This window comes from Prosopis cineraria, unplaced genomic scaffold (assembly GCF_029017545.1).
Source record: "Prosopis cineraria cultivar Desert tree isolate PC_DT_omini unplaced genomic scaffold, ASM2901754v1 PC9, whole genome shotgun sequence".
Taxonomy (NCBI): Eukaryota; Viridiplantae; Streptophyta; class Magnoliopsida; order Fabales; family Fabaceae; genus Prosopis; species Prosopis cineraria.
In genome coordinates, this window is record NW_026555340.1 from 30,029,162 (window position 1) to 30,047,729 (window position 18,568).

The 18,568-nt window shown below is 33.2% G+C and overlaps 2 protein-coding genes across 2 annotated transcripts; one reads left to right on the top strand and one right to left on the bottom strand.

Annotated features, from left to right (window-relative positions):
• The first annotated feature begins 407 nt into the window (after positions 1–407).
• Positions 408–2,386, top strand: LOC129320935 (heavy metal-associated isoprenylated plant protein 7-like). The gene is made up of 5 exons (XM_054966621.1): positions 408–665; positions 763–1,030; positions 1,136–1,341; positions 1,442–1,529; positions 1,789–2,386. The coding sequence occupies exons 1-5, from the start codon at positions 423–425 to the stop codon at positions 2,175–2,177; spliced, it is 1,194 nt and encodes a 397-aa protein (XP_054822596.1). The 5' UTR covers positions 408–422; the 3' UTR covers positions 2,178–2,386.
• A 13,220-nt stretch (positions 2,387–15,606) lies between these two features.
• LOC129320873 (palmitoyl-acyl carrier protein thioesterase, chloroplastic-like) lies at positions 15,607–17,513 on the bottom strand. The gene is made up of 6 exons (XM_054966531.1): positions 17,038–17,513; positions 16,772–16,905; positions 16,559–16,672; positions 16,283–16,460; positions 16,109–16,177; positions 15,607–16,021 (listed from the first exon to the last, which is right to left on the bottom strand). The coding sequence occupies exons 1-6, from the start codon at positions 17,440–17,442 to the stop codon at positions 15,773–15,775; spliced, it is 1,149 nt and encodes a 382-aa protein (XP_054822506.1). The 5' UTR covers positions 17,443–17,513; the 3' UTR covers positions 15,607–15,772.
• Between the last annotated feature and the right edge of the window lie 1,055 nt (positions 17,514–18,568).

Sequence of the window (18,568 nt, forward strand, 5' to 3'; positions counted from 1 at the left end):
TTAATTCATGAGTGATTACTCGATTTAAAAAAAGGGTATTAGAATTTTTTTCATTTAAAAATTATTTTAAATTAATTTTCTTAATGTCAAAATATTAAATACTCTCGGTGAATTTTAAATGATATTTTTCCATGAAAAAAATACTATACATGATCATGAATTAATTTGACGGATTGACGTGACGGCCCATAGAATAAAAGTCTACGTGAAGCGAAGGTTGGAACTTCGAGTGCGTGAGCAGATTTTTTTTTTTTTTCCCAAGAAACTGTACCGTTAAATTCAAAAGTGTGAGATTTGTAGGTTCTAGGGATTTCTACTGAGGAATTGCAAAAACAGTGAAAGCCCAATACACCAATAAACCAGAGAGCACCATGTGTCTCAAGTACACCGCGCCTCCGCCGCACGTGCCACGTCACCTTACGATGAGGATGATGATAATGCCAGTGGGCCCTACTCCTCATCTCGCCGCCTTCATCTCTTGCCCCTCGCAGATTGAAACCCACGCTTTTTATACTTCTTTTTTGTATATTGCTGCATGCACTCTCTGCAAAGAGGAAGTGAGCCCAGTCCCACACACACACGCACTACACTCCACGCTCCTTCTTAAAGGCAAAGACAACCCTGCGAAACAAGAATTCCCAGGCAAACTTAAACCAATGGGAGAGGTCTTCATCTTTCTTCCCTTCCTTCTCTTGTTTCTTTCTCCCATCTCTCCTTCTCCTTAACTCTTTTTTTTATTATTTATTTTGAATTTGAATTCAGGGGGAGAAGAAACCGGAGGAAACCAAAATGGAGGAGAAAAAGCCTGAGGAGCCAGAGAAGGCAGGGCCAGAGGAAGCCAAGCAGCAGGAAAAATCGGTCGATGACGCCAAGGATGAGAAAAAACCGGATGAATCCAAAGACGCCGGCGACGGCAAGGAATCTAAAGAACAAACTCCGCCGCCGCCGCCGCCTGATATTGTGCTTAAAGTTTACATGCATTGCGAAGGTTGTGCTCGCAAGGTTCGTCGCTCGCTAAAGGGATTTCCAGGTGAGGTGCTGTGAGTTATTAGATGCCTTCATCACGCACCCTTTTTTGATTGATTGGAGTAATAAAGGGCATTATCTGAGTATGTTCGTGGGTGCTCTGGTTTAGGGGTGGAAGAAATTATCACGGATTGTAAGGCCCACAGAGTTGTTGTGAAAGGAGAGAAGGCAGATCCGCTTAAGGTTTTGGAAAGAGTACAGAGGAAGAGTCACAGACAGGTCGAGCTTCTTTCTCCGATCCCAAAACCGCCGGTGGAAGAGGAGAAAAAACCCGAAGAGAAAGAGAACCCTAAGTCTGAGGAGAAGAAAGAAGAGGTTTTTGCCTTTTTTTCTCTCGTTAACATTTCAGCCGCCTTTATTTTGTTGCCCTTGCATTTTCTTCCTTCTTAACGGCCAAACACTTCATGTCAAGCAGCCTGAGATAGTGACAGTCGTCCTGAAAGTTCACATGCATTGCGAAGCCTGCGCGCAGGAAATCAAGAGATGCATCCAGAGAATGAAGGGTGTGTAAAAAGTCTTCATATTTTTTCCCAATCTTTTTATTCACACTCCTTTCCCTCGTTCGTGCAAATCAAATAACGGTCTCCTGCGAGTTTAGATTATTTTCGTCCCTGTGCTTCAAATTAATAAACAATATAGTGTAGATTACAATCATGAGATTCTAGCGAAAGTGGTCCCGTTGAGGCCAATTTCGGGTCATTCGATCTAATTTAATAATGTATCGAATCTATATATTAATAAAAACTCCATGATTGGGTGCAGGAGTGGAATCGGCGGAGCCGGACCTGAAGAAATCGGAGGTGAGCGTGAAGGGGGTGTTTGAAACGGCGAAGTTGGTTGAATACGTGCACAAACGCACCGGGAAGCAGGCGGTGATAGTGAAGCAAGAGCCTGAAGAGAAGACGGAGAAAACAGAGGAAGGAGGGAAAGAGGAGAAGAAAGGGGAAGGAGGAGAGAAAGCAAAGGAAGGGGAAGAGAAGAAAAGAAGAGGGAGCGAAGGGAAAGAAGGCGCAGAAACAGAGGAGACCAAGGTGGTGGAGTTGAAGAGGAACGAATACTACTATTATCCTCCGAGGTATACCATGGAGATGTACGCATACCCGCCTCAGATCTTCAGCGACGAGAACCCAAATGCTTGCTCTGTTATGTAAAAAATGAGAAATGAGAGGGGTAATACGGGAATAAGGAAAATTTTTGGGTGATTTCCACCCCTGCCTATCTGTCCTGCACCCACTACATGTGCCCCTGTACTTTTTCCTGTGTTAGAATTATAAGTATAATCTACAGACCATCTCTGCTGTGGAGTTTTTGTAAGACTTGTACTTTCTGGTCAACTGCTTCATAAATGAAAATATAAATAACCGCACTCCAACAGTCCAACACCTTTTATATTTCCACTTAAATTAGTTTTTCCTGTTTTTGCCTTTTGTGGAAGGTGGAGCTGAAGTTTCCATGTCACTCTGAGGGCATGGTGAGTTGGGTACTCTGAAATTGAATCCAATGTGTTCGGTTTGGTAGGTTTCAGAAAGAAGAGATAAGGTCGGGAACGAAACTAGCCACGGCCTTAGGGCTTTGCGGCGTGAGGAGCAAATTAGAAACACATCCGAATCCGATTTATATACCACAATCAGGACAAGTGAATCGTGTTTCTAAGGGTATAGGGAATAGCAGAAGGGCACGACCATCTACGTGATTATTGTATGATTATTCCTCGGGTAAGTGTCTGGTTGCCTCCGTCTATGCATCCGTCTTCCTCTGTCTGTGAATTCCGCGATACAATCGTGCGTGCAATGGCTTTTTCTCCCTCGGAAATTTTAATGAAAAAATAGCATTCAAAAGTCACTATATAATATTTATATTTTAAAAAGATTAAATAATTTGATAATATTATTGTAGCTCTCTGGTTCTTCTAACATGTTAATTTGATATACGAAAAGACCAAAATGCTTTATAGTTAAAAAAAAAACCATTATCGTTGGTGCTAGTCGTCAGACCTTATCGCGAGGTCACTGGAGCTCGAGCAATATTTTATTTAAAATTAAAATTTTTAGGTAATCAAAAGGTGAATTTGATCTTATGACTCTTAACCACATAGCCACCAAGCCCTTTAATATATATATATATGTGTGTAATCTAATGTGTGTTGTTAATTTTGAACTGAACTTGTTATGTTAGGAATATTACTTGTTAATTTGGACATGGACAATTATAAATTGAGGGTTTTAAAACTTCACTCATTTTACTTGTTAAACGTCCCAATATTTTATTATCAATTACGAATAGATTGTATCAAATTAAATGGATACTTGTTACTAAATGACTAACACGCACAATTAAACCCTTCTCATCATTATTTCTAACTTGTTAAAATCATAATATATTCTTGTTAATTTCAAATGAGTTATTATTATTTTACAAGTGTCACTTGTTAATCTGACATGGACAATTATAAATTAAGGATTTCAAAACTTCACTTATTTTACTTGTTAAACATCTCAATGTCTTGCTGTTAATCATGAATAGGTTGTTGTCAAAATCAAACGAATACTTATTAGAATTTTAGTTGTGCATGTTGGTCATTCACTAACAATTATCCGTTTATATTCATGATTGACAACAAGATATTGGGATGTTTAACAAGTAAAATGAGTGAAATTTTAAGCCCTCAATTATAATTATTCATGTTAAATTAACAAACGACATTTGTAAAATAACAATAATTTATTTACAATTAATAAGAATCTATTATGATTTTAACAAGTTAAAAAAATGATGAGAATGGTTTAATTGTGTGTGTTAGTCATTCATTAAAAGTATCCATTTAATTTAACAACTTATTTATAATTGATAACGTGACATTGGGACGTTTATATATAAAATGAGTAAAGTTTTGAAACTCTCAATTTATAACTGTCCATGTCAAATTAATAAATAATATTTGTAAAATAACAAGTTTCGTTTAGAAATTAACAACATACATTAGGTTATTACTGAAAGTAATTTTATACTTGGTTTACTACTTATAAACTTTTTTGAGATATATATATATTAAAGAGTTCGGTGGCCTAATGGCTAGCATGAAATTAAATCCATCATTAACCATCTAAAAAATCTCAATTTTAAATAAAATATTGTTGGCGTCGAAGCTTCGATGATCATCCACTGGCTACTCGTAGCCAATGGTGGTCCAACTATCGAGGATGATAGAATCTTTTTTTTTAATTATGAAGGCATTTTAATCTTTTTGTCTATAAAATTAATATATCAAAACAACTAGAGAGCTGCAGTAGCATTATCAAATTATTTGATCATTTTGAAATATAAATATTGTTCAGTGATTTTTAAATGTTATTTTTTTAATCACGGTTCATAGTTTTTCACCTGAAATTCTCGGTAGTGTCCACTTTACGGACGTCCACACCCTAACTTGGTGTATTGGTCTCAATTTCCCAGGCAGGAGTTAAGGGGCGAAATGACTGATTTTGGGAAATCTCAGAACTCAAAAGCGCCTACATTGTTTGCAGGTCCTGTATTACTGCATGCAAGCTAACAAACTGATTCCCTAGCCTGGGCCCCTTTCTCCATATTTCACTCGCCTCCCCGGCTATTGTTACTTTTACTATTTGCATAACACAGGTCTGGTTGCAATTGGCAAATAAGTGAATGCAAGTCAGTCTGGGTCCTACATTACATGCCTTTTGTTTTAGCCTCTTGTGTATGGGAAGCTCTTCTCTGGTGTCTTGTCCGGATAATTTATTCTAGTTTTGACAGCTTGGGGCAACATTGCCCTCTGACTTTTAATACCCCTAACGTCCCTAACAGAACCAAAGGATAAAATCCCAAGCTGGTTTTCATCGATTTCAATGATTTATATCAAACCCCCCCCCCCCAAAAAAACAAAAGGACTCGAAAAAAAAAAAGAAGGGCAAAAAAAAAAAAACAGAGAGAGAGAGAGAGAGAGCCGGATGTCTGACAAAGTTGCAGGGAAGTAAAAGGGATGAGTGGGACTGGCTGGCGAGTGAATAAGACCAAATAATAATAGTACGAGCAAGGGGGTGATCTAATTCTAAGCACATGCAATGCTTTGTTGGTGTTCGTGTTGTCGTCCAAAGTGGCTTTTGGGGCGTGCCAATGGCCGCGACACCAGACCACACCACTCAACACATTACCAGTCAATCATGCAACCATGTACTAATAATAATCCTTCGAAATTCTCTCTTCATAGTTTGGTCAGGGAACTAAAAGATTCCACCCTCACATGCTCCCTCCACGGTTCCAGATTAGTTTGCTCTGTTTTATTTTTGTTTTCATTTTCTTGCCATCTTCACCGTATCAGTTGACAATTAATTAATCAACTCTAACGCTCACGAAGTCTTTTACAGACCGTTTTGAGAGTTTCAGGCGCTTAAGGGGAGCTAGCACTCAAAGAGACGGTGAATACATACACTTTGTTAGCTGTATGCATGCAAAGACTGCTGAATAGTTATGCTTTTTGTCACTCTCCACGAAAAGTCTTATTAATTAACTAATCACTTTTGGTTTGGTCAATTACATGGATCTCGACTCAAAGTATTATTATGAAACATTTTATAGAGATGCACATATAGCCAGAACTGTGGCGTTCTTAAAGTGAAAGGAGTGTGATGAATTTCAGTGCAAGCTTTACAGAGAAGAGAATTGCAGGAAGGGGTTTAATCTGCACTAGCAATGTGAGAACTCCAGAGTGATTAGTAAGCCGAGTGCGTAATAAATGAGAGAGAAAAAACAAAATTTGCAGGTATAAAAGAGAAGTAATGTCGAGGATTCGAACAAAATGGTGAGGACTCAGGAGCAGGTGGGAAAGGCTCTGGGTCTACACGCAACACCCCAAAATCCATGCCCCTCATGACTCATCCGGCTCCTCCATTTCAGATACGTCCCTTTCATGCTATATGTACTGTGTTCTCCATCTCCTTGTGTGTTTTTTAATTTTGTGAGGATGAGGAAGGTGCATCCTGGAGAATATGTATACATACATATACATATATATATATATATATATATGAGGCTCTAAGGTTGGAAAAGCTTAACACCCACACGCCTTCCACCGATTAATTGCCTAAATTTGGACGCTTCCCTTCTTGCCATTCTAATTTGCATGTTTTATTTTTCTCAAAAATTTCTTTTTTCTTTTGTAAAGTGTGATAGTTAGTATTGTAAGATATATATTATATTGCGTATCTAATTTTTTTTATTGTATGCATGTATTTTCCTAATAAGACCATCATATTTTAAATACAGCAAGTACTGCATATAATCACTTCATATATATGTATATGTGTGTATGGAATTTGAATTTCGTATCTAGTTTTATTTAACATAAGCACATCTTTTAAAAATATGGCTGGGTTCAATTTCCAACGGCAACGCACTCGCTCGTTCTCACAGAACCCCTGTCTCCTAGTGATAAGTTTTAACTGATTATTTTATCTTAATTTAAATTATTCAAAAAATAAAAGATCGAGAATGCAAAGAAACAGTATATTGAATCTATTTTGAGAGAATTGTAATATTGGACCATGAACAGAGTTGTTTATTAATGAGGTCCAAAAAATTATGAAAATACTCTGCAAGAATTTTGATCTGAAATGAAATAAAATTGTTACTTGAAATGACTGAAATGTCATTCTGCATGAGAAAAAAAAAGCAGCTGAATCGTTTGTTAATTTCATAATTTCACTTATTAATTCATTAATAAAACTTGTGAATCACTTAACTTCACTTGTTAAATTTATAAATCATTTATTTAAACTACGTTACTTGTTAATTTTACAACATATTCATTGACTACTTAATTTTATTTGTTAATCCATGATTCTCTAAGCTCAACTACATTACTTGTTAATGTTCAATTTTACTTGTTAATTTCTTGACTTAATTTGTTAATATTATGACAAGGCTTATTCAATCTATTGCTAAGAGAGTTAACTAAAATTACTTATTAATTATGTAACTCTATTGGTTATTAATTCATAACAACACTTGTTAATTGCCTGTCATCACTTATTAATAAATGACACTTGATATCTTTTCTTCTCAAACATCAAACCGTGACAAGTATATTACTTGTAAATTATTGTCTTAAATTGTAAACTACATAATATTAGTTGTTAATCAAATAACATTACTTGATAATGCCTGATCACTTGTCAATTTATATTTCATCTCTAAGTTAAAGGTAATTTAATCATTTATTATATAAATGATTTTCATTGTAGTCCCAAATGTTTGCAGTGTATTATCAAATTTTTTTTGTCATGAATTTTAATTAAATCTCTACTAGGAACCTGTAGTGAAATTCTCCCACCCATTCTCCCTTTTCAATCTATCCTTGCTTTCTCTCCAAGGAAACCGAAAAGCTCGTGCCTGTTTGTGTAAACCACTTCTGGCATTTAGAAAGCACATTAAGTTTGAATATTACACGAGTAGGAAATTATGCTTTTAAAAAGTACTCCATAATGTGGCTTGAAGGTGAATTTTTAAAAGCAACTTTAAGTTAAATTTCAAACGAACATGAAGGTTGGGAGCATTTAATGAAGAAAAAAAATATATACCTAATTTTATAATCGACCATGCCATCCGTGTTTTTAAACATCTTTAATATATTATATTTATATAGCAAATATTATAAATCATGATAATAAATGTTTTTTTTCATTATATATTCACAAACATACTTTAAAAATAAAATTATTATTAATGCAAACAACTTTCAATTTATATAATTAATTATTAAATAATATATTTAAATATAAATTTTATTATAGCAATTAACTTTCATTACACTTACTTTTCACTAATGAAAAATCAAGGAGGCCCTTCATCCTTCCATGAAAATTAAATTACAATTAAATTAAATGGTGAACGAAACGAGGATGGCAACGCGGGACCATATCATTAGGAAGGAGAGGTGGTATGGCCTGTGGGAAAAGGGCTAGCCGCCGGGACGGGTGACGCCCAAACTCTGCAATATTCCATACCTCCATCTCATCCCTTCTTCCTTTTCATCCCCGTATACATTATATTAATATTGTCGGCGGTTTTTAAATCTTTTTAACTAAAACGAGCAAATGACAGAAAATAGCCCTGTAATTAATGTTTTCAATTTTAACTTTACTCTTCTTTAATGCTATAGGATTTATTTATTTATTTTATAGAAGGCGAGTGATTTGATATATTATTAGGATACCTCAGCTAAAAATTAGGTTAAAATATATATTTAGTCATTTAGCTTTATAAACATTTTATTTTAATCCATAAAATATTTTTTTATTATTAACTTTAACATTATTAATTTTATTTAATAAATTTTACATTAAACTTTTAAATATCAACAAAACATTAGACATTGACATATTAAGTTTATTTTTTAAAAGTAATAATGATTGACGAAACAATATTTGAAAATGTTGATGTTATAGTTAAAGAATTAAAAAATACTTTACAAATTAAATAATTAAATTAAAATTTTATATAAAATTAAAGGCTTAAAAATATACTTTAATCTAAAATTATTATTTGTTTTTAGAACCCTGTAAAGTAGCTTGTATATCATTGTATTAAATATAGGATTTTACACAACATGTTTTACATTTAAAATGGGAGAAGTACTACCAAGTCAAATTTCTGTTTATTTTTTTTTTCAACCACATGCAAATATTTCGAAAAATGGAAAAAACTGTTTTTTTAAGTATTTTGTACAAACAATCATGGGACCAAGCCCAGGATCCAAGCTACCCAGCAACAAATCTCAAAAAGTTATGCTGCCAGCAACTGCAGACACAAATTGACCCATGCATGTCGTTCAGCGAATTGAAATTAAAAACATTTTTTAAAATAGAAAAGAAGTTCAGCATAATAATTAATAACAATAAAAAAATATTAAGAGAAAAGTTTGACAGTAAAATTTTTCTTCAAACAAAATTATTTGCAATATTTTTAATGGCTTAATATGGGTTTACAAAATTTTTTTATGTTTTTTATTTTTTATATTCAAGCTTAAGTTTTCAATTCATTTTTAGATGAATTAAAAAATTAATTTAACAAGTGTGTATATAATATATATAATATATATTTATATTTTGTATTAGACAACATTTTAAAAATGTTTCCTCTTCAAATAGGCAACAAAAATGTAAATGTTGCCTATAGTTTTTTATTTATGGCGTGGAGGAAGAAAATTTAATTTTGACTATTTAATTATTTCACAATAATTCTTAAATGTTGCCTATTTTATGTGATAAGCAACATTTGAAAAGTGTTGTAGTAGGTCTCCCAAAGATTATTGCCTATTCTCATAATTTTAGGCAACAGTCTTACAAAAATGTAGTTAAAGATAAGAAAACAGTTGCCTGTGACTTTAACAATATTTTTCAAGCTTATAATAACACTTTTGAATTATTCTTAGATAACAAAAAAGTTGTAATAGGGGCAAGTCAAACAAGATGTAGGAATCACGTGTCCTAGAGGCAACCAAAGGTAACATTACGATTTCATTTTCAACCATGACAATGCCGTTGTAATTGGCGACCTCTCGAAGGTTTTAGTGTTAATGGCCTCCTCTTCAGTAATCTAGGATTGCATATTAAGGAACAAATAAGGGGACATGGGGAATACATGCATATCAGCATAATCAATTTCAAGGATTTATGGACCTAGAATTTATTATACATAAGAGCTAAAGAGGGTCACCTATATAGTTGGAAAGTCTCCCATTATTTGAGCTTTCACTGGTATAGAAAATGCTTTCTAAATTGATTAAAAACCTCTATCAATTCAGATAAAGCTAGTTTAGACTAAATTGATTAAACCATTGGTTTAGAAAATAATTTTCTAAACCATTGTTTACTTGGCTTAGAAAGATATCCAATAAATAAGAAACAACAACTTTTAAATCAATTGTGTAATTATAACTGATTTAGAAAGCATTCTTCTAAATTGATTAAGGTCACAATCGGTTTAGAAAGTTTATCTTCTAACTGGTTAAGGTCACAACCGATTTACCATGTGAACATTCACAAAAGCTTCTTCTTTTTGACCTTAGACAATGTGTGTTTCACTTATGGACAATAAGTTCGCTTATCATTTGACCTTGGATGTGAGTTTTCTCATATTCTCATCTTTTTAAATCTATAATTTTGCCTTTCCACCTTCTTTAGACTTGCCTGATATGTTGAGAAGTATTCCAATAATACTATCAGACACATTTTTCCCAACATGCATGACATCAATACAATTTCTTACATTAAGAGGATACCAATAGAGAAGTTTAAAAAAGATTGACCTCTTCTTTCATACATTCATTTCATTCATACTCTTCATCTTCTTGCTAAAAATAGCATTAATGCCTTTTACCTTTTTGTAAATTTGCTCTTCGATTAATGGCTTTAGAGCATTTTCATGCTCTTGACCACAATAAAAAGCTTTCTTTACTATATGATAATGGCGATCATGTTTAAGAAATCCTATGATCAAGATAGAATATCTTCCTTTCATGTTAAAGTTGATGATAACAGGTGCTTTCTATATAAATAAGACATGCTTTATGCCCCTTTAATACTACACTCATATAAGTTTTTATATGCAGATAAGTTAATTATAGTGCAAAAGATCATGTCACGCATTTTAAAGACTTCTTTCTGATTAACATCAAATACATTCATACTTATCTCCCATGACTCTTAAGTTTTCAATCAAGGATTTTAGATAAATATCTATGTCATTCCCTAATTGTTTTAGTCCTGAGATTTATATAGAAAACATGATGTAATTGCATTTCAGACATGATAGAGGAGATAAGTTGCAAATTACTAGAAGAATAGGCCATGAACTATAAATGCTACTAAAATAATTGTAAGGATTCATGTCGTCCATACTAAGTCTTAGCCTAAGATTCCTTGGGTCATTGCCGAACTCAGGAAATAATCAATCAATTTTCTTCCATTGTGGAATTGATTGACTGCCGAAACTTCTCATAATTAATCCTCTCATTGGAATGCCATCTTAAATTTCTTACATCCCTTTCATTAGTAAAAAAGCGCTTTGCTCTTGATACAAAAGACACCATAACACTTTTGCAGGAGCTTTTTTTTTCTTGTACTTGGTGTTTGCTTCATACTAGACACTTCCTCATCTTTAAACTCTATTTCATAGAATATGCAATCATTAAAGCATGCACATATATTTTTTTATTTCCATGCCTAGTGGACATAGTATTTGTGCTCATCATAATATCAATCATACGACACATTTTATTCAGAAGCAAGTCCTTAATTAATTCAAGTAATTCTATAAAACTCTTGCTCCATCCATATGTTACTTCCAAGACCATCAATTTTAATAATACCGGACAATAGTTGGTCTTTTTTATACCCTAGATATAAAGGCCTCTTCACATTACTGCTCATATTCTTATATGTGTGTGACTGTTTAAAAGCCTCTTCTCTATATCATAAATCATGTCCTCTAATCAATCTTTCATGTCATCATCACCATTACCATCAACATCCACAGTTGCAAAGTACTCAGCCTCTTTCCACTTCTTCACCATGTCTTATCCATATTATATAACTCTTGTAAAATCCCTCGCAAATCAAAATGTGTCTGCATTTCTATTGCATTCAGTCGCTTTTCATTCAAGCAATCCACATAAGGATAATAAAACTTCCATTGTTATCTTCGACATTTTTTTTTAGCAAAGTTGAAAAACCCTTCACCCATTATCATACTCTTTGGTATATCGTTTAGCATTCATCCAACTTCAATCCATGGTTAAGTTCCTAAAAGGGAACAGAGTTGAGAGATTATTAGGGCTCTTTTTCAAATTTTCAGTTTAAGTTAACATATTTTTATTTCTTTGAAGAACACTACGCAATATTCTTTGGCCCTCTCCAAATAAAAGAAGGGGCCAAATGATAAGTTTTTTTTTAAAATGCTGACAGAATCTCCCTTAAAATTTAAACTTTTTAATAATTTTATAATTGAAAACATTACATTTCGACAAACAATAATCCCAAAACATGTCAACAATTCAAAAAAAAACTTACATGCATAAGTTTATAAGAAATTTCAGCAAAGTTTTGCTTAAGAATTAGACTTTTCCACAATTTTATAGGGGCAAGTCACACAAAAATTAAATTAAAAAGTCCCTGTCTAGAATTCCAATCTCATCTTGTAACAATATCCCAATATTTCTTCAGTAATAATCGAGATTACACATAATTTTGGCAATAATTCAAGCACCAATAGTGTTAAACTATGATACTAGAAAAAAAAATTCAATTTAAACTATGATCAATAGCAAGTTAAAATAAAATTTATATTTAGCCATCAACAATCCTAGTAGCACCAGCAAATTAGATGATGAAAAATTATAAAAAAATAAAAAATACTTTAAAGCAAAACAATGAAGCTTGAAGTAGCACATTCACGTGAAGAAGAAGGAGAGACTCCAAAAATTGCAACAAGCAGAAAATGGAAGCTTAAACTTTCTACCCAAAAATTGTAGCAATTAAGCACAAGAATTACAACAAAACTTTAAAAATTAAAGCAAACACAAAAATCAAACATGAGCCTCCGGGAACTAAATGAAAGTGATTAAAACCAAATATCTGAACATAAACTCAAGGAAACCTAGAGTCAAGAACACAAGCTCTAGGTAGTGAACAAACCATGGGAACCCAGAACTCATGAAGAACCAAGCGAACTTAGAAGATGAAACCAAACTTGATGAACAAACAAGCAAACTCCAACCCATTGACGGAAGGTGAAGCGAACACTAACCCAATCTCAAAGAAGGTGAACACAAGCGAGGATGATCTATTTAGAGAAGGAGAATCATTGGGATTAGGGAGGAGAAGCTCCTAAGCGAACTAGGCAAAGAGAAATTTTCAACAAAGAGCAAGAAAAGTGGGGGGGAAATAACAGAATGGGTTTTGAAGATCTTTCTAAACCGGTTTTTTTTTTACAATAATTGGTTTAGAAAGTAATAAAGAACATATTTTTTTAAAAAAATAACACTTTTTAGACTGGTTATTTAAAATAATCAGTCTAAAAATATGAATAAGAAAATTATTTTTCAAAAATATTAAAAATTTTCGAACCAATTACAGATAAACTTGATTAAGACAACAATTTAAAATAAATTTTTTATTTTTTAGAAACACTTGATAAACCACTTAAATACCTAACTGGTTTAGAAATTATTTACGATTGATTTCTCTTTCAACCAGTTTAGAAAGTCCTTATGCGAAGCTAGGTATTATGACACTGTCATCGTTTCTATCTAAACTGATGTAGAAGAAACCGATTTAAAAAGGGTGCCTTAGATAACCAAATTTTCACTAGTGTTTGTGACCCCTCTCCAATGACGCTACTACATAAGGGCCACGATATGTGTGATTCATGGAACACACCATAAAACCCAATCACACTTAATAATTTCTTCAAAAAAATTTAAAATTATTGATCTAAATAATTGTAAATTTTTGTAAGTAAAATATTTAAATTTCACACGTGATCTTGATTGTAATTGAGTTTCTTCCGTAACTATTTTAAACTGATACTGGCAACACGTTCTTTAAATTTTTTTTTGGTCAAAAATGTTATTATCATCAATTTAATTTTGCAGGACTCTTTAATTTAAAGCGCATGTGCTTAAATCAAAATGACGGGGGAGAGGCATTGCAATTCCAATCATTTTAGCGTGGCGTGTCTAATCAAGGCACGAAGGGACCCCTATTTCACGATATTATTCACATTAATTAAATTTCCTGCAATAATAGAATCATTAATTAACATACAATGAGTAGCAGCGGAAATTGATTACCCGCTTTGACCAGATCCCACCGGATTCTTCATTCTTCAATGTTTCTGCTTACCACCACTGCCTGTTTACTAGTTTGGCCCTTTTCAACGACAAGGACGGAAAGCAATCCCCGTTCAAATGACTCCCCAATAACAAATTTCTTCCTTTTACTCCCATGCCTCTTCACCTCGTCCATTCCTTTATTTATATTTACCTTTTTATATTATTTCCTTTATCTAAATTATAAAATATTTTTAAATAAAATCTTACATATTAATAAATTTTATTAAATATACTTAATAATATTATCTTTTTAAAATAAAAATAAAATTTTTAAAATAATCATAATTTAATTTATTAAAAAAACTGACGGAAATTAATTATAAAAAAAAGAGTAATATTAAAATTGATATATTTAATGAAACCTTAATATATCTAAAATATTTTATATTTTAGGGTAGAGAAACTTTTTCAAAAGTACTTAATAATTTGGGATGGATGGAGTATATGATTATAAAAGAAAGAAAAAAATTAATTATTTAGTCCCTTTAATTTTGACTCACTTGTAACATAATCTTTTATTTTTAATCTAGTTATAACTCAATCTAAACTTTATATTTTGCAATTGAGTCCCTATAATTTCAGCTACTTAAATATTAGTCCTTATTTTAAAAAATAAAATTATAAAAAGTAAAAATATTTTGAACTAAAAGGGTTTAATAATTTAAAATATTAGTAATAAATTTTAATAATATTATAAATATTTTTATTACTAATATTATAAATATTAAATTTCAAAATAATATAATTTTAATATTTTAATCTTTAATTTTTTTTTGGCTAATCAATTTTAAATGTTATAAATATCAAAAGTTTAAGATATATTTAATATTTATAATTTTATTTTTAAAATATAAAAATCAATATTTAAGTGGTTGAAAACTATAAGAATTTAATTGCAAGAGGTAAAGTTTAAAGGTCAAGTTACAATCGAGTTAAAATTATCAAAATTAAATTATAATGAGTTAAAATTTAAAGATTGAGTTATAATTGAATTAAAATTATATAAATTAAATGATTAATTTTTTTTAAAAAGAATTCAAAGAATACAACATTGGATCATCCACTTACTCCTCCACATGCGAGGTTTTTTTTTTTTTTTTTGGGTTGCCCCTTGTATGTGGATATGGTTTTAATATTGGGTTAGGCCTAAAAGCTCATGGGACGTCTTATTAGAGAATGAAACAGCGATGCTTTCTAGCTTACTTAATTGTGGGTTTTAAATTGTAATTGGGCCACTCTGGATGGGGTTCAATATGTTGCTAGCCAACGAGGGTTTTATAACTAAAAACATGCAGATCATGACTTAGCAAAAGCTTGGGTGTTTTCATGCACGATAATGTTTCCTTGTACGGTTCACTTTATAACCTGTCCCCCTCTGATCTTGCTAGAATTTTTCATAAAATTGGCACTACAGATTAAGTTTGGTATGGGTTGAAGTCAGGAGGAGCATAATGCGATCCATTTACTCAACGTGATGTTGGTTCAAAACATCAGTAATTTACTAATTTTAGTTGATCAACTTCAACCTCCTCGTTTCCTTTTCCCTGCTTCAAAATCATCATGGTCGTGAAGCTGACTACACGCCATTTCCAATTCATGCTGCTAAAGAAAGTCTATTATTTCTTCATTTATAGTTATTCTTAAGTCAATATGATATTATTTACAAATAACACTAACAAAAGTATCAGTTTATTGGTAGATAGCACTCATCATCACCTCTTTTTAACGTACGGTACAGGGACTAAATTTTCAACACAAAATTAAGACAGAGAAGAACAGCAAGTGCAGTAGAAATGACAAGAGATTAAAAAGGCTTATACCGGGAATGGAATTACTCATTCAGTGCCAGTTCTTCGAATTCCATTCAGTTCTGGCTCGGACCACCTCTTTTTTATCACCTTGAAGACGAAGCAGGTGGGTGTATTGAAGGTCTGGTTTTCTGTTGATGGAGTTATTATTGGAGTCACCGATCACCCTGGCCGTCGGACTCGTCAACGATTCCAACAGATTCGATTGCCTGCACTCTCGTCTGTACTCCAAAGTCATGCTCGTCATATTATAATCTCCCAACACTTTGGTCGGCACACTCTACCAGTACAACATGTGACAAATCATTAGTTTAGCATGTCCCGCTTTTTGTTTTTCAAAATCATTATCTTATAATTCGGCCGGTACCTCTAAAATCCATCCGATGTATTTCACATTGTTCACATGCTGGTTGGCGTCCATGTCGTTCCACCTCGGCTAATTAAGTTGAGGTAATTAATAACACTCATATAAGTACAACAATTTGAATTTGGACAAGGAAATCATATTTCATAAGCAATTTAATTAATTTAATTAACTTACAGCTAACCCGGATCGAATTCTCTCAGCTGTATCATCGGTGAGCTTGTCGATCTTTTCAGAGTCAGTTTGTTCCGTGGAAATGGAACTTCGGTTGAGGTAGAACGGAACAACCTCTTGCCTCACTTCTTCAGGTATCTTACACAATTTTCTCGTCTCTCTGTTCATGATCACCCATGTGCTACACCACCAAGGAATTTTTTGACCGTTAATGATTATATATAAGTACCCATGCAGTACGTAATTTCTGGTTCTTGTCTATGAATTGAAATATTTGACCTTGTTGCCTTCGTTATGATCTCTTTGCTGTGGTGATCTCTGATTACCCAATCTCTGCGCATCCCATTCTTCCCGGCCGCATCAACCCATGTATCAACCTCGATCACATCTCCCCTGCCACATTCATCAATCACTTTTTAAAACATCAAACTTAAGACACACACGTGCCCGCTTCATTGTGAAGTTACTTAAAATAGCATCGTAATTAATTACCAGCTGCTATATCTCTGTACTTGCACTTGAATACGGGTGACGACCCATATGAGTTTCCGGATGCTCATCTCCCGGGTGGCTCCGAATCCGTTTCCTCCAATCCCAGAGCTCGTGACATGATTCAAAGCTGTCTCCTGAAGCATTTAATCACTAGCTCATAAATAAAAGCTCAAGATATTTCAAATTTGGTCGTGTTTGTGTTGCGTTTATTTGATAAAAGTAGATTCGGGTATATATATGATTAGGTGAGAGTTGTTGCAGCTAACCTGAAGAAAATTCATGAGTGTCTCCATGGTGGCAGTCTTGTCAGGACCAATTTCATACGACCTGATGACGAAAATCTGCCTGTACACGAACTTGCTCTCCACAAATCTTCCATGCAGGCTGGTAACGAGAGCTGCGTCTGCTGCGTCTTCAGTCGCCAACTTTCCCGCTGTAACAGCCTCCTTCGCCACGTGTTTCCAGTTCAACTTTTTCCCGTTGACGGTGCCTAATATCCCAACATCACTCCGAGCACTCGGGGTTATCGATGACAATCTTCGTTGATCCCTTAATGAGAGTGTTTTTGCTGAAGAAAAGTAACGCAGCTGCAAGATATTTCCATTTTGCTGCTTCTCTAATTTCCTGCCTATCAGTTTTCCAGGAAAAGTTAAGGCCGTGGCTGCTGCCATGGTTGCTCGCTAAGTAGTGATTAATGAAAATTAGAAAACGAGAAGATCAACAACTCAACTACAAGGGGAAAATGAAAATGATGTCCATATAAAACGCAGCTCATGTATGTGTATCTTGTGAGGTGGAGCAAATTATTATTGTCTTTTTCAGAGACTAATAAAATATAGGTGTAACTACTCGTTGAGAAATTAGGTTGAGAAATAAATCAGGTCAGAGACTAAAGGAGGAAAAGGAAGCTTTGTGTTCGTAATATGTATTGGTGAAATAAATTTAATATTTGAGGAGAGGGCATCGTTGGGGGGGGGGGGGGTGGGGGCAAGTGAGGAGAAGCCTCCATAATCGTCAGCTTGCACGCAAAAATAAAAGAGGATTATTTGGGTGGGTTGATTTGCATGGGCTCTGTCGCAAGTAAGTTCTTAATTTATGTGCATTAATGTAACACTAATCAATCAATCATGGCGTAGCGTGCTCATGCTACGAAAATGGAACAACCCATAACTCTAAAAATTTAGAAGGTGGCTCGGAAGTGGAAGAAAAGTAAGGGAGTTAAAGTGGGTAAAGTTTTGTTCAGGTTATCTGTATCAGAACTGCATTACTCATGGAATTAAAAAACAGAAAATGTTGCTGTATCGGATTTTCACCTCTTAGTTTTTTAAGTATACAATTTAGATGGGTTGAATGCCGGGAAATTTATCGGACCAAGAAGGGGTGGAGGCAAGGAAGACCAATAAGGTTCCTAACTTTTAATTTTTTTCCTAATAAAATTTAAGGGTTATATATTTTCGACTCTCTTGAGTTAATATATTATAAAAGCCTTGAGATATTATTAGATAGAATTCTCATTTCATTTTCATAGTAGTCTTTTATGTATATATAATTCAACTATTTCAATAGTTTAAAAATATAATTATCATAATATCTACTTATTTTTAACAAAATAATGTTACAGTTACTCTTAAAGCATTCATGTTATTTGATTTTGCTTTTATTTTATATTTAATGAAAGAAATTATGATAATTATTACTAACAAATTTTGTCAAGTACTGTAACAAAAATTTTAAGATATATTGAATTCCATGTGCTTAATATATACCATAAAATTACTTATCTAAAAGTTAATTAAG

Excerpts from the sequence above, each read along its gene's own strand:
- LOC129320935 (XM_054966621.1), top strand. The coding sequence starts at position 423 with ATGAGGATGATGATAATGCCAGTGGGCCCTACTCCTCATCTCGCCGCC. Across the intron at positions 1,342-1,441 it reads CTGAGGAGAAGAAAGAAGAG|CCTGAGATAGTGACAGTCGT; the intron begins GTTTTTGCCTTT and ends CATGTCAAGCAG. Across the intron at positions 1,530-1,788 it reads ATGCATCCAGAGAATGAAGG|GAGTGGAATCGGCGGAGCCG; the intron begins GTGTGTAAAAAG and ends GATTGGGTGCAG.
- LOC129320873 (XM_054966531.1), bottom strand. The coding sequence starts at position 17,442 with ATGGCAGCAGCCACGGCCTTAACTTTTCCTGGAAAACTGATAGGCAGG. Across the intron at positions 16,178-16,282 it reads GAATTCGATCCGGGTTAGCT|CCGAGGTGGAACGACATGGA; the intron begins GTAAGTTAATTA and ends CAACTTAATTAG. Across the intron at positions 16,022-16,108 it reads ACATCGGATGGATTTTAGAG|AGTGTGCCGACCAAAGTGTT; the intron begins GTACCGGCCGAA and ends TTGTACTGGTAG.